Source organism: Hemitrygon akajei, chromosome 30 (assembly GCF_048418815.1).
Source record: "Hemitrygon akajei chromosome 30, sHemAka1.3, whole genome shotgun sequence".
Taxonomy (NCBI): domain Eukaryota; kingdom Metazoa; phylum Chordata; class Chondrichthyes; order Myliobatiformes; family Dasyatidae; genus Hemitrygon; species Hemitrygon akajei.
Window position 1 is genome coordinate 27,119,646 of NC_133153.1, and position 22,966 is coordinate 27,142,611.

Consider the following 22,966-nt stretch of genomic DNA (forward strand, 5'->3'; position numbering starts at 1 on the left):
TACAACAATGGTGTGCAGAAGAGCATCTCAGAAAGCACAACATGTTGAACCTTGAACCTACAGCAACAGATTACTGCCCTGAGATCCACTCCTGTACCTAATAAAGTGGCCACTGAGTTTATATTAAAGCACCTTGCCTTAGAGTTAAATATTGCTAAATACCACTTATTCCTACTTGGGGTAAGTCTGATTTGTGTTTGTTGTGAGGTATAACTGCAACTTCTAAAAGTAAGATGTGTTTTCAGGAAAAGCTGCTGTTGGAGCCGATGTTTGAAGTGCCAAATTCAGACATTGTTGCTGTAGAATTGAACAAAGATGTAGTCGATGGAAAGAAACAACCGGGATACATGCGGTAAATCTCCAATGGTCATTTATGTCTGGGGAAAGTGACGGTGACAAAAATTTAAATCTCCAACATGGATTGTGCTTTGTTCTACATATTTGTATCTGAAAGTGGTGGTACATCAATTGTGATGTAGGCAGGTGCTTCTTTCATTTTTGCCTTTTATAGGTCATTTATAGCAAAAGATAGATCACATGGAAGTTATTTAATGATTGTTAATGAAAACACAAGATTCTCAAAATTACATTCTCCAGTGAACTCATCAAAAATCATTAAGTTGTCATTACTGTGTGACCTGCCCATCAGCTCTGGAAAACAAAAACTTAGAATGGTCTATCTATATTTATAATCTTTCATAAATTTAGAGTTCACTGGGTATTATTTCCATATGGTCAAATCCTATTTTGGAGACTTGGGACTGTTTATGCTTATCTTCATATTTTCTTCAAGTGGCCTTGTCCATTTCTGGTCAAAAAAAATCTTCAAATTAACTCAACAAATCTTCACAATGTGAAAATGTATTTCATTTCTTTCTCTTTACTCGAAACATAAAGGCTAGACTCCCTAATTCTGTTCTTGAAGCCTCAACTCTGCCTCGGTGATTTTCCATGTGTTAAGCAGATAATATGCAATTTCTGAAGAAATGTGGCAGTACGATTTTTTTCATCAACTCCATGGGGAATTCATGTCAAGCGAATATCACAATTAATTCTAAAATAAATTCTAGAACAAAGCTGGAAAATATGTCCAATTTAAACCTGTTTTTTTATTTTAGGAGTTAGATTGGAATGTTCATTTTGATTTTCAGAAGAATAAATTGCGGAAAACACAATTCTGGTAACAACTTAGTAGTCAAGGGCAAGGCAAAGTTATCTTTCATGTCCATTGCAGCTCAGTTATCACCCTAACAGTTCTTTAAACTTCCATCTTATCACAGATGTTTTGTTGTACTGATAAAATTCCACCTACAGATGCTCTTAGTAAGAAGCTGTTATGTAATGCTGTATTTCCTTATTAGTCCTCTGAAAACATATGAAAAATATTTTCTCTGAAACCACACAGTAGCACTTACTGTCTTGTCTCCCTCCTTTGTTTTCCACTATATGTAAACATTAAAGAAAAGCACACCAAAAAAGGTCGCTCTTTCACTGCACCATTGCTATTAAATCTAGACTCATTTTGGGCTGTTGGTCCAACGGAATCAGAATCATGTTTATTATCACTGACGTTTCAGGATATTTGTAATTTTGTGGCAGTAATACGGTACAAGACAAACATAACTTAAATTTTAAAAAATACTGTAAATAGTGCAAGAGAAGAATAACAAACCAGTATTCATGAGTTTGTGGACAGTTGTGAAACCTGAAGAAGCTGTTATTAAAACATTGTCTGTGGGTTTTTAGTCTCCTGTCACACAGTCCCAATAATAGTAAGAGAGTGAATTTCCAGATTGATGGAAATGGCTGAGTCTGCAACCCTCTGCAGCCTCTTGTGAACCTGTGCATTTTAGGTTCAAAACCAGGCTGTGACGCAACCAGTCAGAGTGCCCTCCGCCAGCAGATACGTAGGCTGTCCACAGGTAGGTATGGATAGCACTTCTGTCACTTGCCAAAATTTGAATAGTAAATGTAGCTCCAGTTCAGCAGCACTGTTCATCTTGAGAAACAGCTGAATCATAGTGTTATACACCACAGAAATACTCTGGCGCAACACATCCATGCTGGCCAATGACTAAGCTAGTCCTATTTGCCTACTTCGGCCTATATTCCTCTGGACTTTTCCTATCTATTTACCTGTCCAAATGTATTTAAATGTCATAATTGTTACTTGCCTCTACCGCTTACTCTGCAGCTTATTGCATATGCCCACCGTTATCTATGTGGAAAAGCTTGTCCTTCAGTTTGAAAATTTTAAATATAATTCCCTTGAACCTAATGCATATCTTCTTTATTTAGAGCGCCCCCGAAGGAGACTGTTGAAGAGGACTATGATTCTGGAGTGGATGATGATCGATGGCATCGCCAAGTAGATGCTGCCAACAACTAAAGATCACAGTACAGAACAATATGTGCAAGATGAGCCTCATACGAAATTGAAACTAGTTTTAATTAATTTTAAGGCATTATTAGTCTGTTCCTCTCACTAGGGAGTTACTGTTTGAAGAGAATAGATGTTTGGTAGGGGTTGACGGTCTATATCCCCTTAGCATGATCTCAGCAGACCTGGAAAATGATCATGTATTTGTAAAATAGTAAAACTTTGTACAGTGGTCATTATGCCATCTCTCAATTTTACTATAAACACATTTCTCAGTGTGTTTATCATATGTTACAATTTTTAAGCAGCTCTTCCCTACAGTTCAGGAACAATTGTGCAACTTGTATAATGGGAGCAAGATCTTATTGAATATCCTTAAATTTCTCATTAATTCATCAGAACTTTGTGCTAGAGGTGCTATAGTCATTTAGAAAAAAAGAGAATTTCATACTTGCTTTCAGAATGTGGGAATCAGATTGAAGAAGAGACTGCAGCAAAGGGAGATTAAATGGAAAATAGGCAGGTTTTACTCGAAGCTTTTGTGGGGATTTCAGTTTCGATTCTTAATTTGTAATGTTTTGGACATGATTTTGGTTCAGTTGTTATTGTGCTAACCTATGCATAACATTTTAGGTATCTTCAGTATTAAGCACAATACACATGTACTATGTTTTTTTCTGTATTTCCATCTGGGGTATTGTGACCAGAAACAGAATTGATTTTAGTCCTTTAGAAATCCATTTTCTTGCAACACTGAAGGATATGAAGATGAATTTCTGTAAATCCTTGGTTGTATAAATAAAATGTACAAATTAAGTACTTACCAGATTACAACTTTGGTCACCTTGGCATTTAGAGCTATTAATGAACAGACAGGCTTAGAATTATTTAAACAAGCAGTCTTCAAGAAGAAGCATGGAAACTGATAACTCTATTTTCACAGATGCTTGTGTCATCCAAAACATGACTGCATTTGCTTCACAGAAAATCCTAGATGACAGTGTTTCATCTTTTAAAAATTAAAAGAATTTTTGTACATTTGTGCACTTCTTTGGCGAAGTTTGTAAACCACTATCATTGTATAATTAGAATTGAGCCAATTGCTTCTCTTATATTATTTATAGCCAGGTTTTACTTGATGATAAGTAAATTTTAAAAAATAATTCCTTGAGTTTGGTTAACAATTCCTAAGCGAGGTGGGTGGTATAATGCAAATCCACCTATTTATGTAAATTTTTTTTTGAAAATAGTTACTTAAATGATGCCTGACAATAATTACAGGAGAAAATTATTTAACAAAATTAAGTTCCATGATTGTAGGAATTAAAATTATTTTGTAAGAATTAAAATTATTAAAATTATTTTGTAAGAATAGCTATAAATGTAATTTGTTAAAAACAAACTGTAACACTTGAAAAGCACATATATCCAATCATAATGGCAACACTGTTCTCTTTCCAAATAGATGTATTTTCTCAAGAAATGGAAAAGCCTAGAAGCAAATGTATTTAAAAATTAGAAAATTTACTTGCTCATCAATGTTTTACTCAGTAAAATGCTCCTGATTTTCAGATATTGCAGATTTTTAAAAAAGAGTTTGATCATAATTGATATTTTACATTCAAAACAGTAAATATTATTTGCATTCCTCATCATAAAAATAAGTACTTTATTTTATAAACACAAGATTCTGAAGATGCTGGAAATCCAGAGCAAAACGTACAAAATTCTGGAGGGTCTTAGTAGAGGAATAACCAGCAAAAGTCCATCCTCAGGACTGATTAAATTATTTTGTTTTTTGTTGGATTAAATAGAAACAAAAATATAAATTATGGTGAATATTAACTCTATACAGTTGCTATTAAATAAATTATTAACATAGTTTTACTAGACTTGACCTGTGTACAGTTTTAGTTGATTAATAATAATCCTCCACTCCACCCACCTCTGGGTTAGAAGGCAAATCCCCACTTGAATAAGTTTAATTTACCCTAATATTCAAAGCAAATTAATTTTGTGGGATTTGTAGTACATGTATATCAATTGTTTATATATATATATATATATATATATATCTGTTTCATTCCAAGAAACATCATTTAGTGAAAATTGGTAATTTAAAAATGTGATTCCATTAGTTTCTACCTAAGTATGATTTTTAAAAATCCAACAATCTGGTAATACTAGATTAGTATTACTTGAGTATGGTAATACTAGATTAGCAGGTTTTCCGGACTATTAAATGTTACCACTACAAATACCCAAAGATGCATACCTAGCCCACTGCTCTACTCTCCCTACATTCATGACTGAATGTCTAGCCACAGCTCAAATGGCATCTGTAAATTCACAGATAATACCACTATTGTTTAAAATATCAGATGGCAGTAAAGTGGCATAAAATATTGGATGGTTGAGTGGAGTTGCAACAACAACCTTGCACTCAATGTCAGCAAGACCAAAGAATTGACTTCAAGAAGGGGAAGATGTTAGAACACCTATTGGTCCTCATAGTGTGGAAAGGGTGAACCGCTTGAGGTTCCTAGTTGTCAGTGTCTTGGAGGATCTATCCTGAAGCTAACACATTAATCCAATCACAAAGAAGGCATGCCAGCAGTTCTTCATTTGGAGTTTGAGGAGATTTGGTATTTCACCAAAGATTCCTGCCAATTTCTATAGATGTTACCACAGAGAGGATTTTGTCTGGTAGCATCACAGACTGATATGGAGGCTCCAATGCAGAGGATTGCAATATACTGCAGAGTTGTTGACTCTGTGAGCTCTATTACAGGCACAGCCCTCCCCTCCATAAGGACATCTTCAAAAGGTGGTGCCTCAAGAAAGTGGCATCCATCATCGGGGGCATGCTTTCTCGCTACTACAATCAGGGATGAGATACAGGAGCCTGAAGAGTGAAACTCCAAAAGCTTAAGAATCAGCTTCTTCCCCTCTGCCATCTGATTTCTGAACAGTCAGTAAACATTGCCTCATTATTCCTTTGTTTCTGCACTTATTTATTTTGTAATTTTCAGTAATTTTATGTCTTTGCACAGTACTACTACCACTAAATGATAAATTTCATCTCACATAAGTCAGTTTTAATCTGATTCTGATTTCATTCTTCATTCATACCTGGAACAGTTGTACAATAAATTTTACTGTGAATCCAGTGAGTTTAAAGGGAACTGGAAATATACAAGCACTTCAAAGGCAGGTACTGAATGCAAACCTGGTAGGTGGGAATTAACCTTCTCGAACCCTGGAATCCATACCACAAGAACACCTCCTAGCCCATTCCGCTCTAGAACCCAGCTCTGGCTGCACAGCTCTACAGGATTACTGGATCCCTTTTAAGATCTAAACTATGGAGATTGTGTTCCAGAGCTCAGTCATCTGCATGTTAAGATGTAAATAACTGAACTCTGGAACACAAGCTTGGGCACGTTCCTGTGCTGTACTGTTCTATGTCCTGAGTATGTAAAACAACAAAGTTAAATGCCAATGCAATCATAATTAAAAACATGCATAATATACCAAGTGAAACAGATCTCCCTCTCTCACTCTCTTCCTATCCACCCCACCCAGATTTCAGCAGCCATCTCCCTTGACTTGCTGGTCATGTTTCACCCTTGCTCTTGTAGCCCTTTCTTACTATTCCTCCCACCAAATCTCAACTATTTTGTCTATTCCCTCTTGTGCATTCTACATGTACTGAACCCCCCCCCCCCCCCACCCCCGCTCCTACTTTATCTCTCGCCACTTTCTCACCTTGGTCCCTTCCTCATACTATCCTCTCCCTCTGTAACTGCGAGTCATGACTTTGTTGTCGATAGCTGTATTAACACAGATCGTCCTGAATTCAAGTTGAGTTTATTGTCATAAATAGGGGTTAGTGAGGTACGGGTCCAATAAAAATCTTGCGTGGAGGGGCTTTACAGGCAGGTAGACTCAGGCAGCACACAGAACATAAACTCTGCATAAATTATACACGACTGTGAAGAAAAACAAGGCGAGAAATGCAAATCTTCAATTAGAAACAAGTCAATGTAAGAGGTCTGTAGTGTTCAGCTGCCGAGGCAACATTATGACTGAAAGTTAGTGCGAGGTTTAGGGAAATAACTGGTCTGCTGGAGTTGTATTTCATTTGACTGATAGTTCAGATTCTAGGGTTAGATATTCTTGTTAACAGAAAATAATAGCCCAATAATCCCTCCATACTGTAGACGATGCCTTATCTGCTAAGTTCACCCAGCAGTTTTGTGTGCATTGCTCAAGATTTTCAACATTGCAGAATCTCTTGTGTCTCTAATGCATCAAAGTTACCCCTAAGATTCAATCGTATTTTTTTAAAAAAAGAACATTGATAAATGGAATAACAGGCACAAAATGTAGGAGGAACTCAGCAGGTCAGACAGCATCTGTGGAGGAAGATGAACAGTAGAGAGCCGAGAATCTTGATGAAGGGTCTCGGCCCGAAACTGTTTAACCCTTTTCCATTGAGTTGCTGAATTCCTCCACCATTTTACGTGTGTTGCTTGGATTTCCAGCATCTGCAGATTTTCTCTTGTTTAGTCTACAGTCACTACAGCCGTTGTAGTCTCTCTTGTGCGCTGATAAAGGGAACGTGTAAAAATTGAGGAAGACTTGCCCTCTCTGTAAAAGTAGTTAGTCTGGGCGACTCCAGGTGGCGCCCAACCCTAAACACCGGGTACAACCTTGTAAACCCGCCCTTGCCGTGTGTTGATTGGTCGGGTATCGTTGTCAATTAGATGACGTTCGGTGACGGGTGGGTCGGCCGTTCCAGGCGGCGATGGAGTGGACGCCGCCATTCTGCCGTGGGTTCCCTGACCGGCGGAACGTGCCGCCAACTGCGGCTTTTACCCCGCAGTGCCAAGGCCGCGACTCTTTTTATAACCCCACTGGTCGGAGCGAGGAGAAGGCGACCGGCGCGTATCCTGTTCCCGGAGGGCAGCATGGATTCCCTGGGCCGGAGAGGAGCCGGGCCGGGAGCGACTGGAGGCCTGATGCCCCTTCCTACCAGGGCGGCCGGGACCGGGGTCCTCCCCGAGGCCCCCCAGCGTCCCTGGGTAGAGCGGAGCGGTTAGAGGAGCAGCTCTGGGATCAGGAGCATCGGGGCCAGTACTTGACCCAGCCCCAGGACAACAAGCCCCCGGAATGCCCTCCCCGTCCGTGGGGGAGCGACCACCCCTCTTACCTTCACCAGGACTACCCTCCTCGCCCGCAGGGGCATAATCAAGATCGCCCGCCACACCCGCAAGGACCTGAACGTCCTCCCAACCCCTGGGATCAAGGCCAGCAGGGGCAGCCACCCCGCTCGCAGAACTGCCCTCCCCACTTACAGGCTCCTGACCCCATGTCCCACCCGCAGGCTTATGAAGGCAGAGATCAACCCTGCCCCTCTGGGGGATTTCTCTGCCAGGACCATCCAGTTTATCCTCACCAAAATCATTATCCACAGAATGGGCAGTCGTATTATCTTCCTCAACACCCATACCAACAGAAACCCTTGGATGCCCAACAACAATATCCCTTTCGGCCAAATTCGCATCCCGAGCAACACCCACCCTTCCCCAAGAGAGATGTACCACCACCCAACTTTCAAAATGTGACTTCTCAACCTGAAAACAGTTCGTGTCCAAATCAAACTACACCTCAAAGTGGAGGTCTTAACTTACCTGCTGGATTTGGACCTCAGAATTCTCAGTTAGTGAACCAGAGCCATAATAATCAACAAAACTTCCCAAATTTGTCAGTGGACATTCCATCTTGGAAGAATGAACATGGTATGCAGTACAAAAGTGATGAAATGGCCATGCCTTGGCCTTGTGTTGCTAATTTCCCACAAGGTTTGAAAGATAGCAGTATAGAGCAACAGCAGAGAAAGGAATCAGTAACCAAATTCTTATCACCTGATCAATTCCATGACTTCAAAAACAATGAACGGACAAAGGAGCAAGATGAATTTTGGCTCATGAGGTTTGTGTCAAAATGTAAGTCACAGCCTTCAGAGAGCAAAAAATCTAAATCTCTGCCATTAGTTAGTGAAGTTAAAGAATCTGTACTGAATGCTTGCAAATTTGTGGCAGAACTAACTGCTTTATGCCAGCAATTGAGGCAAAATGTAGAAAATGAAGAGATTTGGACCGAATCTTACCTAAAAGCAATTGAGATAAAAACTGTTTTACAGGAGAAACTAAAGATCCTTACAGATAGTGAGTATGTCAGCGCTGTGAAAAAAAAGCTGGATGCAATTAAAAAGAAAAGAAGAAATATTCAAAGGAAGAAGCAAGAGTGGTGTTTAGAAAAACAGGAACAAAAGGCAAGGATGGCAGAAAAGGAAGCAAAGATTGAAAAATGGAGAATGAATTGTGTCCGAGAAGTTGAAGAGAAGAAAAGGGTATTTAATCAAATCTTTACTATGTTACACATTTGGCTTCTTAATGATCTCTATATCATATTAATTGCTTTCTCCAGACATTTACAGAAATACCCTGTTAACTAGATCAGTAAAACATACAGACTTGAGGTAGCAACACACACAAAATGCTGGAGGAACTCAACAGACCAGGTAGCATCTATGGAAAAGAGTTAACAGTCGATGTTTTGGGCCGAGACCTTCAGGAAGGGAAGAAGGGTCTCAGCTTGAACTGTTGCCTGTTACTACTCTTTTAACATAGAAGCTGCCTGGCCTACTGAGTCCCTCCAGCATTTTGTGTGTGTTGCTTTGAATTTCCAGCATTTGCAGATTTCCTCATTTGTGAGACTTGAGGTCGACCATGTAAGTAAGTTACATAAGTTTTGTGAATAGTTTAAATTTCATGTTTGGAAACTGGATTTTTTTAAAAAGGAACTTTGATTGGAAATCTAATCAGATGTCAAATTTGAAATTAAAATTTATGATCAAAATATGTATATGTCACTACATCCTACCTTGAAATTTATTTTCTTATAGGCATTTAGAGGAAAATAAAGAACTAGAATAGAATTTACAAAATTATATACATAAATGATTACTGATAGGCAACCAATGTGCAGAAGAAGACAAAAAGTAATGAGAAATTGAGTTTTAAAGAGTCCTTGAAAGTGAGGTTGTAGAATCAATTTAGTGTTGTAGTCAGTGAAGTTGTCCGCACTGGTTCAGGAGCCTGATGGGTTGCTATTAAATAACTATCAGAACCTGGTGATGTGGAACCTCAGGCTTTTGTACCTCCTGTCCGATGGTGGTAGTGAGGAGAGAATATGGCCGGGGTGGTGGGGTCCTAGCTGATGGATGCTACTTACTTGTAAATGTGCTCAGTAGGGGGGAGGGCTTTGCATGCAATGGATTAGCTGTATCCGGCAATTACTGTAGACTTTTCTGTTTCTGTTCATTGGTGTTTCTACACCAGGCTGTGATGCAACCATTTAGGATACTCTCCACTGCGCATCTATAGAAGTTTGCCTTCTATACCGTCTGGGTAGTCTCCAGCCCCTTGGTATGAACATCGAATTCTCCAACTTCTGCTAATTCCCTCCCTCTCCCTTCCCCCATCCCACCTCTACTCTGTCTCCTCTTCTAGCTGCCTATCACCTCTCATGATTCTGCCTTCTACTACCCATAGTGCTTTCCCCTTAGATTCCTTCTTCACCTCTCCTGCCTATCCCCTCCCTGCTTCCCCTCCCCCACCCCTTGATCTTTCCTCTGATTGGTTTTCCACCCTCTCTCCACCTTCTTTATAGGGCCCCTGCCCCCTCCTTCTTTAGTCCTGACTAAGGGTTTCGACCCAAAACGTTGACTGCTTCTTTCAACGGATGCTGCTGAGTTCATCCAGCTTTTTTGTACGTCTTGAAGTTTTGTCAAATGTTTTATTGACATACCGAATCTTCTAAGAAAGCAGATGTGTTCTTGTGCCTTCTTTGTGATGACACTTGTGTACTGGTCCCAGGACAGATCCATTGATAGGATTGATGGAATTTAAAGCTACTGACCCCCTCTACACAGATCCCCTAATGAGGCCTGCTTTATTGCCTTTCACCTTCTTCCTCCTGTAGTTGATAATTAGCATTTCTGATTTTCTGTGGCGTTGAGTGAGAGATGGTTGGTGTGCCACCGTTCAACCTTAATCTTCAGTCTCCCTCTTGTATGCTAAATCATCACCACCTCTAATTTGGCCAACAGCACTGGTGTCATCTGCAAACTTAAATATGGTATTGGAGCTGTACTTAGCCACAAAGTCATGAGTATAAAGTGAATAGAACAAGGAGCTAAATGCACAGGGGTGTGTGAATGAGGAAGTTGAGGATACAGTTGCACAAGGAGGTACCAAGGCCCAGGTTTTGGACCTTAGTGATGAGTTTTGTGGGGATGATAGTATTGAATGCTGAGGTGTAATCAATGAAGCTATAGTTAATCTTCATTGTCATTCAAGGGCTGAGTGAAGGGCTAGTGAAATGACATCAGATGTGATGATAGGCAAATTGGAGCAGATCCAGGTCACTCTTCAGGCAGGAGTTGATTTGTTTCGTGATCAACCTTTCAAAGCACTTCTTCATAGTGCTACTGGATGGTAGTCATTGAGGCAGGTTATCAAGTTCTCCTTGGCCATCAGTATGATTGAAGCATGTGGGTACCTCACTGCTGAAGTGAGAAAGGTTGAAAATGTCAGTAAACACTCGGCCAGTTGATTAGCACAGGTCTTCAGTATTGGCAAGGTACGCTGTTTGGATCAGGTCCTTTCTGTGAATTTACCCTCCTGAAAGGTGCTTTTGTGTCAACCTCACAGACTAAGAATGGGGTCTTTTGGGGCTGTGTGGGGGTTTGTCCATGCTGCTTCAGTTAAAACAAGCATTAAAGGCGTTGAGCTTGTCTGGGAGTGAAACCTTGTTGTCATTAATGTTGCCACACTTTAGCACTACAATATCATATTGAACTATGATATTTTTTGTTTCTTTAGCTTATTAAATTGCAGCTACCAACTGGTCAGATTTAGTTCAAAATTGAAGAATAGTTAGTGTTCAAAGAAATGTGTGATGGTCCTTTAGAGTAGAATGCAGGCATGCTTTGGATAATTCTGAACTGAAATTTATTTATTCTTTAATGGGCAATTATGAATGGACAGTTACTCAGACGGCTGTTTACCGTAGATTCCGGACTACAGAGCGCACCTGATTTTTAGCCGCTGGCACTAATTTTAGAAATAAAATCATTTTTTTAAATGTAAAGGCCGCACCGGATTTTAGGCCGCACCGGATTTTCGGCCGCAGGTGTCCCACGTTGTAATATGAGATATTTACACAGAAAGATATTACACGTGAGGATTTTTTTAACTTTTAATTAAATCCATATGGTAACAAAAACAAATACATATTGCAAATGCTTTTTTTCGAACCGTGCCCGTACGCGGCTACTTTTAAATATACGTTGCGTATACTTCTTTACTGAACAACATTCCAATATCTCCTAACGACTGGTAAAAAATATATATACTGCAGCCTACCAGGAAAAGTTATTGATACCTTTAACTTAAAAGCAGATTTCGCTCGGATCCAAAGCCGCTCCGCCGCTCGACCCCCTCCTTTCCGTTTCATCGCAAACGGCATTTTTCCCACAAGACGCCGCGAAACCGGGTGTGACGTCATAGCATCCCGCGATGTAGTACAGAAAACAAATATAGTTTAAACTAAGAGGGTAGGTAGCACAATGCTTCGAGTGTTTTCCATGTTGATGAGGGTGAGTACAAATGACTGATTTACAATAATTTAATTGTGAAAGTGCGCTTGATTTATCGTACAATTTCATTGGACCTCTGTGAACTACTCATCAATTTTATTGGTCTACTGTTACGAGGCAAAATGTTTACGAGGCGGCATGAAAAAAAAATGCATTAGCCGCTCCGGATTATTGGCCGCAAAGTTCAAAGCTGTTCAAAATGTGGGAAAAAAGTAGCGGCTTAAAATCCGGAATCTACGGTAATATTATTGGCTTTAGTCTGTTTCAAAGACCAGTTGTTTTTAATCAGCTGAATGATTAGCTGCTGTGATTGTAAGAATTGTTAATTTTGTGCTGCTTCAGAGAACATTAAAAATAAGTAAATCTGCAGATTGGTGTAACTCTGGTATCCTGATAATTTGGAGATGATTATCAAAACTAGGTGTATAAAAAACTATCATTCCTAATGGGTTTGATAACCAGTCATATTTGCACATTGCTGCAGTTTGGGAATAAAGTTATAAAGTTTGTGTCAATCATTAGTGGGCCAAACTTTGTTTTGTACCGTGAGACTGTAGTTTATTTAATGTTATATTTCCTAACACAAACAGATAATTAAGGAGTTTCTGGAGTTAATTAGAGCCAGTAAGTACTTACTACTATTACTGAGTGACAAAGTTATGGAGAGTCAAAAGTTGTTTTATTCTCAAAACCACAACTGCCCTGCTTTGAAGCAGTGAGATGTAACTTTTGTTTTGAAAGTAGTAATTGAGTGTATTATCTGCAACAGATCTGCAAACTAGCAGAGACAGCTCCATGGATCAGTTAATAGAAATATTAATGTTTTTATTCTTTTGCCTTTTGTGGGGGGGGGGTCGATAAGATTGAAACAAATGACACTGACTTTTTCAAATCATTTGGTTTTCAATATTCAAAGCAACTGGATTTAATTTTATATTTTTGCTTTTGTAGGAACGTGAACTAAAAGCTGCAGCCGACAGTGTCTTGTCAGAAGTGCGGAAAAAACAAGCAGATGCAAAAAGATTAGTGGATATCCTCCGGGCTCTGGAGAAGTTACGGAAATTAAGGAAGGAAGCTGCAGCTAGAAAAGGTGTGCAATCTATTCCACTCTTGGGGTCAACTGCACAATATTTTACATTAGGTTAGCCAAAAAGAAGGATAGGCTTTGTACAGGACTACTTGAATAACCTTTCTCGTTTATAGGTCAGAAGACCAAATTAAGCCCTTTCTGTCCTTTTCCTAGATCCCAAAATTTCTTCTGTTTTTAACTTGTGCAATGATCTTTGCTTGACCTACTTTATGTTGCTATACTAGTTCATTCTGTTAGGTTCTTTTAATCCATCTAAAGGAGTGTTTGGGGTGGTCTGTACCCCAATGGATGTAGGGACCATGACTCAATGATACCTTATCCTTCAACCATCCTCCCTATTGTATCCTATTGCTAGTTGGCCCCACCACTGAAATGGCCCAGATCAATTGGTGTTTACTTACTTCCAGACCTGAGTAATTGCCTTCTGACACCGTGTACTTCTCTTTTCTTTCCTCTTCTCCTCTTCTCTCACTTCACCTCACTCCACCCCACCCCTCCCTGCCCTTCAAGTTGTGGAACTTAGTGTCTATGTCATTAACTTGGATCCCTTCCCATCTTTTTTTCCAAGACTTTCCTGATCTATATCACTAAACATCCAACTCCCAGAACAAGCCTTTGCTTAAAAAAATACAATTACTGTTATACTTTAACGTTTTCATAGGCATGTGCTGACAAGTGCTTCCCCCTCCCTTCTGCATCCACACACCCATTCTTTTGTATCCATTGGTCTGTTTCCATCTGTCTTCCATCAGATGGAGAAGACAGGTGTTTATCAATTTAAGTTTCCTATAACAAAATTGTTAGTGGGAGCAATGATTCATAGCATTTAACTTGAGTCTAGTGTTTCTACTGACTTCCTCCCTGCGACAACACACAGACCCGGGTGTCATTTTTCAGTGGCACCACCTGTGGTCCTACCCACCTGGGAGCAAACCCTGCCACCTCACCTTTTATAGTTTACCTGTACCTTTACTTTAATGTCTGCTACCACTGCACTTGGTTCTCCCTGGAACTCCTGACTAGTCCCTGTGGGTAATGTCTGCTTTGTGGATCATGCATCTTTGCTTAACTTGACTTGTCCATGTAATCTCTCCCTTCTTTGAATCTGCGATAGCACTTGCCTTACGAGATATAGCTATCTTCAGGACAGTGCCTTCATTGTTTGGGCATGCCCGAAATCCTCTGAAAGGTGCATTAGCTTGATCTCAAGTACGCAACTTCTCTCTGACCTCATTATTTTGCCCTTTGCACCAGTATTATAAGTAGTCACAGCTGTAATATGTCATTTTTTTTTAATCCTTCTGTATCCATATGGCAGATCCTTGCTGTGCCTGGAGTGCTGAAATTCTCTGTATCCTCACAGTAGCTATATTTACTAACAGCAACTTACGATTTCCCTTCCACATTTTCCCATCAATCTCCCTTGCATTGTACTATAGATTAGGTGGATCCCACTGCAACCCACAAATCTAAAACTTTCTGGTGAACTGATCTCAAAGCTGAATTATCTTCAGGAAGATTGGATCATCCCACCTAGAACTGTCTGCCTGAGTATGCCTCGTAGACTTGATATTTATACTCTGCATCATCATTGGTGGGCTCATCAGGCTTCTTAACTACCCATATTGTCATTCCTCATTTACTCTCACCTTACCCCTTTCCCTCCCTTACCTCACCCTTTCAGTTGCAATATCTCCCCTTGTTACTGGCATTCCCACTAGTTGTCCAGGTGCCATTCTGCACCTCTAGGCCATACTGTCTGTATGTTAAAACATGTAGCTTTAGAGTGTCTCTGGTGAATTTCAATCATATCTTCTAACGTGAGCCAAAAGTTCTGCATTCCCACATGTTAAATCTGAGTCTGGGCTACTCAGACAAAATGGCCTGCTTCTCCCCAGAAGTGAAGGGTTTATGGATGGTAATAATTAGTGTCGGGGGCTGGCTGAGGTCATCAGGATTGTGGACCTGCTGTTTTCTGAACTCAACAAGTGCCATCCCAAAATGTGTGGCTAGGTATAGTATTTCTGTCAAACTATTTCTGTACTATGCAAAATTAAAGGGAAGGACAAAAATAGTGCAAACACTTAAAATCAGCAAGTACGTACTGTGCAAGTTCCCCCTTCTATATCATTGAGCTCATGATGTATAGAGTCATAGAAAAGTTCAGCACAGAACAGGCTCTTCAGCTCATCTAGTATGTAAACAACCATTAATAATGATTTTTCAAGAATTTCAGATTCTGGAATGGTTTTGGAAGACTGGAAAATGCCACTCCGCTCTTCCAGAAGGAAGAGAGGCAGAACAAAAGAAACTAGAGGCTGGTTAATCTGACTTAGTGGTTGGAAAGATGTTGGAATCGATTATTAAGGATGAGGTCTCGGGGTACTTGGAGGCACATGATAAACAGGCTGTAGGCAGCATGGTTTCCTGACAAATGTTGCCTGACAAATCTGTTGGAATTATTTGATGAAATAACAAGAAGGAATCAGTTGATGTTGTGTATTTGGATTTTCAAAAAGCCTTTGACAAGGTGCCACACGAGACTGCCTAACAAGCCACTAGCCCATAGCCAGGAAAGATTCTAACATGGATAAAGCAGTGGCTGATTGGCAGGAAGCAAAGAGTGGGAATAAAGGGATCCTTTTTGGCTGGCTGCTAGTGACTAATGGTGTTCCATAGGAGTCTGTGTTCGGACCTATTCTTTTTATGTTACATGTCAGTGATTTGGATGATAGAATTTATGGCTTTGTTGCGAAGTTTGTAGACAATATGAAGATAGATAGAGGGGCAGGTAGTTTTGAGGAAGTAGAGAGGCTATAGAAGAACTTAGACAAGAATGGGCAAAGAAATGGCAGAAGGAATACAGTGTCAGGAAGTGTACGGTCAGGCACTTTGGTATAAGAAATGAAAGGGTTGACCATTTTCTAAATGAAGAAAAAGTACAAAACATCTATGGCGAAAAGGGACTTGGGAGTCCTTGTGCAGGATTCCCTGAAGGCTAACTTGCAGGTTGAGTTAGTGGTGAGGAAGGCAAATGCCATGTTTGTATTCATTCCAAGAGGTGTCGAATATAAAAGCAAGGATGTAATGTTGAGACTTTATAAAGCACTGATGATGCCTCACTTGGGGTATTGTGAGCAGTTTTGGGCCCTGTAGAAAGGATGTGCTGAAACTGGAGAGGATTCAAAGGAGGTTCACAAAAATGATTCCAGGATTGAATGGCTTGTCATATGAAGAATGCTTGATGACTCTGGGCTTATATTTGCTAGAATTCGAAGAATGAGGGTGACCTCATTGAAACCAGTTGAAGTATTTCAGCCTGAAACATTGACCACTTTTTTCCATAGATGCTGCCTGGCTTGCTGAGTTCCTCCAACATTTTGTGTGTGTTGCTTGAAAAGTGAAATGCCTTGATAGAGTGGATGTGGAAAGGATGTTTCCTATGGTGGGAGAATCTAAGACCAGAATAGAGGGCGTCCTTTCAGAAAAGAGATGAAGAGGAATTTCTTTAGCCAGAGTGGTGAATCTGTGAAATTCTTTACCACAGGCAACTGTGGAGGCCGAGTCTTTATGTATATTTGAAGCAGAGTTTGATAGATTCTTGAATCTATGAATAGATATGGGGAGAAGGCAGGAGACTGGGGCTGAGAAGAAAGTTGGATCAGCCATGACGAAATGGCAGAGCAGACTCGATGAGCCAAGTGGCCTAATTCTGCTCCCCTATCTTATGGCCTTACCCAAACTTCTTTTAAATGATTAAATCAAGTTTGCATGCACCATTGCGCTGGGAGCTCATTGCACACACTTACGACTCTCTGAGCCTCTCATGTTCCCCTTAATCTTTTCCTCTTTCACCCTTAACTCATGTCTTCTAGTTGTTGTCCCACCCAACCTCAGTGGAAACCTGCTTGGATTTACTCTATCTATACCCCTCATAATCCCTCAGTCTTCTATGTTCCAACAAATAAAATCATAACCTATTCAATTTTTTCTCATAAGCTCAGGTCTCCAGTCCCTGCAACGTCCTTGTAAATTTTCTCTGTACTGTTTCAACCTTATTTAAATCTTTCTTATAGATAGCTGTCCAAAACTGCACACAAACTTTCGTGAGGCCTTATTTGAAGCATTAAGTTCCCTTTCATATAAAGTGTTAGATGTTAACCCCACCTGGGTCCTATTTCAAAGATATTCTTTGCACATACAGTACAATCAAATACGCAGCTGTACAGTTTTCCTAACAAGTGGATCCACCCTTCTGGCATCAGTAACAGTGTTTTGCTAGTGGAGGTGCTCATCTTGTTTCAAACTCCTCAGTGCTATCTTGTAGCAAGTTCCTTATAAAAATGCATCTCATACTCTTATATCTACCAACTCATCTCTCCACCGTGTTCTTTGAGACTTTGTTGACACATGGTTATTAGTTTGAACAGACGCCTTTTATAATTATTCATCTCCTTAGACAGCTAACATTGCTATCCACACTACAGGTCACAAAAGTTATCTTGGATGCACATCCAGATGTTCCTAGTGTGATCTGAGTCATGTGGGAGTGGAAGCTGGTTGATATGAGAAGTTTCTCCAAACTCAAAAGTACGTTCAGTCCTGATGAAGGGTCTTGGCCCAACGTCGACTGTTTATTTCTCTAAATCATGGTTTTCCAACCTTTTTTTAATGCATGAACCCCTACCATTAACTGAAGGGTTGTGGACTGCAAGTTGGAAACCACTGCTCTAAAGAACAAAGCTAGCAACAGTTGACTCGATACAAGTTTAATTGCTGCTATGATACTGTTTACTCCGAAATTTTGAGTCTTTCACTTGGTTCTATTACATTACATATTTACAATGGGGAGCACACTACCTGCGAGAAAATACCTCTGGAATCTTTAAATACCTTTGCTGGGACAAGTTAATCCACATAGATTATTTCAAAGCTTCTGAGCCAGAGAATTCAGTCAAAATTAATGTTGTAGGGGCTAACTCTGATTGCATAAATATCCCAATTATTGATAAACAGAGAAAATTTGCTTTGATATGCTAAGTGACAAAATAACATAGCTGCTTGTTTTGATATACTCCATTTGTCTGATTCATATGAGACCATCTCATGGTCATATCAGTTTATAAACTATCTCTCGAGCAGCCTTGCTGTTTGCCTATAGTTTCTGCTCTATAGAAAGCACTGTTTGTTTACAAAGCTGTCACTTATAATTTCAAATGGATTACTGCTTGCAATGTACATTAGAACTGCAGACTGGATCTCATTTGAATTAATGCCTGCTGCATTCACATAATTCCATGACTTCTGAATCCTGAACAGAGTGCATTAGTTATAACTTGCACCATGAATTGCTTTGTGGAATTTCAAATGAGTACAGAATAATGATTAAAGCAGGCATTAAGGTTTCAAAATATGAAGACTTATTTCATAGTATATCATAAAGGTTCTTCTGGCTCTCAGCTGCCAGCAGTAACCAATCATTTTCAGAAGCTGCCTTCTTTAGATTGTTTTTTGCAGACAGCACCATAATGTATATTATATATAATGCAAGCATAAACTGATATGCTTTCCTCATGTACTGATTGCTTTCAGCTGTAGAAGTGCCCATTTACTCTTCCCCAGAGAGTGCAGTCAGCTTATTAATGTCTGTGTTGACAGCTTAGAATGCTATGCATGTGTACAGGAGCTATTAATAAGTGTATGCAATTTGTTCGTAAGAACATAAAATGCAAGGAGGTGAGAAAAGGGAAGTTCTAATGTCGAAATTCATCTTACAAGTTCTTTTTATGCATTGTAACATATTTAGGAAGTTATTATAGGCTGTTAGCCTCATTAATCCTGTGTCTTCCAAACAGCTTATAGAGATAATGATGAACCTTCAGTCCTTGATTGACTAAGTAGCAAATGGCCTTTTCCATTTATTCATTAAGTGTAACTGCATGGTGCAAATATTTTAATATATTGCTTTTTCACTAAATATACATCATTTATAGGTTGAAATGTAATTTGAAATAAACTTTAATATTTCACCCCCCCCCCCCGAACTGTTTCACTGCTGATATGAATATTGACACTTAGCCTTAAGGGCCAACTCTTCTATAAAATCATCTTTCGGCTTTGGGAAAACACGTAGTTCAAACACTTGTTTAATTTGTTAATATGGTAGACTATGTAAAACATCAAGAACAGAAAAAATATATTCTCTTTTTGCATGCTGAGAAAAAAAAGATAGCATGAATTTTAGTACTGTAATATACAGAAACTTTGCACTGATTAAGAGGCGGTTAGAATAGTGGAAATACACAGTACAGAAACAGGCCCTTTTGGTCCATCTCACCCATGACAAGAATGACATCTGTCGACGCTAATCCTATTTCCCATTCAGATATCTGTCCAAGCCCCTATTAATCATTGTAATTCAACTTTTAAAACTCTACAGCATCTGGAGTGTTCCATTCAGTTCTGGTTGTCCCATTAAAGGAAGGTTGTGAAGGCTTTGAAAAGGGTGCAGAAGAAGTTTGATAAGATGCTGCCTGGATTAGAGGCGTGTGCAATAAGGAGTATTTGGATAAACTTGGATTGTTTTCTCTGGAACGGCAGGAACTGAGTGGAGATCTGACAGAGGTTCATAATATGAGAGGCACAGAGCGATAGCAAGTATCTTTTTCCCCAGATTGAAATGTCTAATACCAGAGGGCATGCATTTAAGGTGAGCGGGTAAGTTCAAGGGATGTTTTTATGCAGAGTGCTGGAATGCTGGAGGCAAATACAATAGAGGCATTCAGGAGGCTTATAGATAGGCACATGAATGTGCAGGAAGTGGAAGGATATGGATATTGTATAGATAGAAGGAATTAGTTTAGTTGGGCATTATATTATTTTAATTCAGCACAACATTATAGGCCAAGGGGCCTGTTCCTGTGCTGTACTATTGTGGATATTGTTCTGACAAAAGCCACTAATAGGGCTCTTTTTGTCACTAAGATTCTTTGTTTTATACTTCCAGTTCTAGTCTGTAAATTTTATGGAATAATTTTATAATCTTGAGAATATTTTGAGTCTAAGAAACTTATGGTACCAGTTTTTCAATGTTCTGAAAAAAAAAGAAAATACTAACTGTAAATACAAAATATAAACAGTATATCACAAAATATTTTGCAGATTTTGTGAGTACTGAGTTTGTAAGAATATAATTAATTCAATTTTATGATCATATGATTTGTTTATACAGGTGTTCATCCTCCTCCTTCTGCTGATGAAAATTTTGAGCATCATATTGAAAGGCTTAGAAAATTAATTAAAAAACGTAGTGATCTCTACGATGCAGAAGAAAGAGCCTTGAGAGTTATGCTGGAAGGGGAACAAGAAGAAGAAAGGAAAAGAGAAAATGAGAAAAAAATGAAGAGAGAGAGAGAGAAGTTAGAAAAACAGCAACGTGAAGTTGAATCAATGCTATTTGGAGACCCAGGTACTTGTAATAGCTGGACTTTACTTTTTCATACTTAGTTCACTTTATATCAAACCACTGCACTGCTGTAATAATCAAGCCATTGTTCTTATGTTAATGAGTCTTTGAAATATGAGTAAGAGTAATTTAAGTAAAGAATGTACATTTAAATACCATGGTGTTTCAGATCAACCACCTTTAGTTATAACTGGCTACCATTGTTCAGAAACCAATTCTAACCAAAAGGGGCTGGCCTGAAACATCATCTGTGTTCTCTTTGCAGATGCTACTTAACTTACTGAGAGCCTCCAGCAATTTTCCACTTTTTTCCAGCTATGCAGCATCTGCAGTGGGCTTTTATGTGGATAGATTTTAATCATATTTGTTGTCCCTTGTATTGATCAAGCTCCTCCAGCAAATTGAGTTTTCTTTATTGTAGATCTACTGCTCAGCCTTGAGATCATAAGAAATAGGAGCAGGAGTAGGCCATCTGGCTCGTCGAGCCTGCTCTGTCATTCAATAAGATCATGGTTGATCTTGCCGTTGACAGATCTCTACCCACTTGTCTTTTCCCTGTAGCCCTTAATTCCTCTACTATGCAAAAAACCAAAATAATTGTTCAATAGATCTCCTCCACCACTTCCTATCACAGCCATTAATGTCATTGATTACCCCTTGAAAGTAACACTGTCATCCACACAAAGAAGCACCAGGTGATTTTTATATGCTTTACTTTGTGTAATAGATTTGCCTGCAGACCACCCACTACAACCGTTTTGTCAATATTACTTGCAAGCTGAGCATTCTTCTCATGCACTTATTCAAATCAGGTAAGGATTAATTTATCTTATCATGTTCCAGATATTTGTATTCTTGGGTATAATTGGTTCCTCTAAAAGAATGAGGAAAATGTGATTATTCAAGCTGATGGAGTATTTTACACAATTGGGAGTATTTAACTCTTTTAAGAAGGAGACGTTCTCCATCTTTGAGCAGGGACTCAACTTTGGAGTTAAGTGATGAGAGTTGTCCTATAATTTAGCATTTTTGACAAAAATCAGTTGAACTGCAGCAAGACTTAAAGTGGTTTGTGTAAGGAAACTGTTAGCCATCAAATGCTTGGAAGGTGACAAGGCATTCACCTAAAATGAAAAACTACTCTGGAAACAGGTTAAGCAGCGTTGGAGCAATGAACCGATGAGGGATTCTCAATTTGAAACAAAAGCTCCACTTCTTTTTCAACATGGAGCTTCTAGCATGTTTATGTTTTCATTTCATATTTTACATATCTGCTTTTTAAGAAAATATCCCTACAAGGGCCTTGCATTTTATTAAACTTTCTGGAATATTTTTGCATATCAGTTCATTTAACAAAAAAAGTTTGTTGGATGAGACACTGTATTAATATTTGCCAGGTTCCATGTTGTTTTGTTAGACTCTCATTTCTTTATCTGGAGAATTACACTGCTTTTTTGCCTTTATATGAAACAATCTGGTATTTGTCTATATGCCCACTATGCTTAAAATAGTTGATTTAAATTTTTTATCCTATTAAATCTTATTTTTATTTATTTTATTTTTTATATTGGATTAAACAGAATCATTTAGTCCCTTCCCCTCCCTACTCCTCATCAAAAACTTACAGCACAGTTATACGTGCTGCTTGAAAGCTGTGTTGGGAACAGTGGTAACAGACAGAATTAAGTATGTTTCTAATAGTTACTTAATGGTGTATTTCTAAAGTGTACATGTTGACATTGCATTTTTTCCTTTTCCCTACAAGGCAAGAATGGGATCGATACCTTGTGCCAGGAGATCATCCTGAAGGTAGCTGTATTCCGCAAGGTTGGGTCTTTCCATGTCCACCTTCATCAGATGTATGGCGAACTGCACTCAAACAGAACGAAAGTTGATGTTCTTCTCTTTAGTTTAAGATTTTTTTTTGTTAAAGATGAGCGTCTGTTTTATAATAAATAAATGTGGATTTATCTCATTTGAGTTCTGTGACTGATATTATATAAAATTCATAAAACTGTTCACTTTGTAAGCAAAGGTTGCAGAAAACGAAACTCCCTAAGTGCTTTATGATGCTGTAGGTCTCTATTGCTGTAGATCAGCAATTACTAGTCACTAAGTAAGCATGCAAAGTAAGAAATGCAGTAAAATGTAGATAATCTACTATCTGATCATTTGGAAATCTTGATGATTTGGTGACAAAGTAGTATTTCCCACACTCCCTCTGACTGGCAGCCAGGGCCCTGGTTCCTGTGCCACTAACAACAATTCCTCTACCACTTAGTGTGATCTTGTATCCATATA

At 39.1% G+C, this 22,966-nt stretch overlaps 2 protein-coding genes across 4 annotated transcripts in view; both read left to right on the top strand.

The window, feature by feature from the left end:
- Nucleotides 1-3,421, top strand: part of clpxa (caseinolytic mitochondrial matrix peptidase chaperone subunit Xa) — a 55,324-nt gene extending 51,903 nt beyond the window's left edge. For all 3 annotated transcript variants that reach the window (XM_073033173.1, XM_073033174.1, XM_073033175.1), the window contains 2 exons: nucleotides 246-352; nucleotides 2,299-3,421. In XM_073033173.1, the coding sequence (XP_072889274.1) occupies nucleotides 246-352; nucleotides 2,299-2,389 (198 nt within the window). In that variant the 3' untranslated portion in view covers nucleotides 2,390-3,421. The remainder of the gene's footprint in view (nucleotides 1-245; nucleotides 353-2,298) is intronic.
- A 3,675-nt stretch (nucleotides 3,422-7,096) lies between these two features.
- pdcd7 (programmed cell death 7) lies at nucleotides 7,097-22,640 on the top strand. Its single transcript, XM_073033171.1, has 5 exons — nucleotides 7,097-8,798; nucleotides 13,062-13,200; nucleotides 20,432-20,668; nucleotides 21,393-21,477; nucleotides 22,431-22,640. Exons 1-5 carry the CDS (start codon nucleotides 7,191-7,193, stop codon nucleotides 22,558-22,560), a joined length of 2,199 nt encoding a protein of 732 aa, XP_072889272.1. The 5' UTR covers nucleotides 7,097-7,190; the 3' UTR covers nucleotides 22,561-22,640.
- The last annotated feature ends 326 nt before the right edge of the window (nucleotides 22,641-22,966 follow it).

Excerpts from the sequence above, each read along its gene's own strand:
- pdcd7 (XM_073033171.1), top strand. The coding sequence starts at position 7,191 with ATGGAGTGGACGCCGCCATTCTGCCGTGGGTTCCCTGACCGGCGGAAC. Across the intron at positions 8,799-13,061 it reads AAGTTGAAGAGAAGAAAAGG|GAACGTGAACTAAAAGCTGC; the intron begins GTATTTAATCAA and ends TTGCTTTTGTAG. Across the intron at positions 13,201-20,431 it reads GGAAGCTGCAGCTAGAAAAG|GTGTTCATCCTCCTCCTTCT; the intron begins GTGTGCAATCTA and ends TTGTTTATACAG.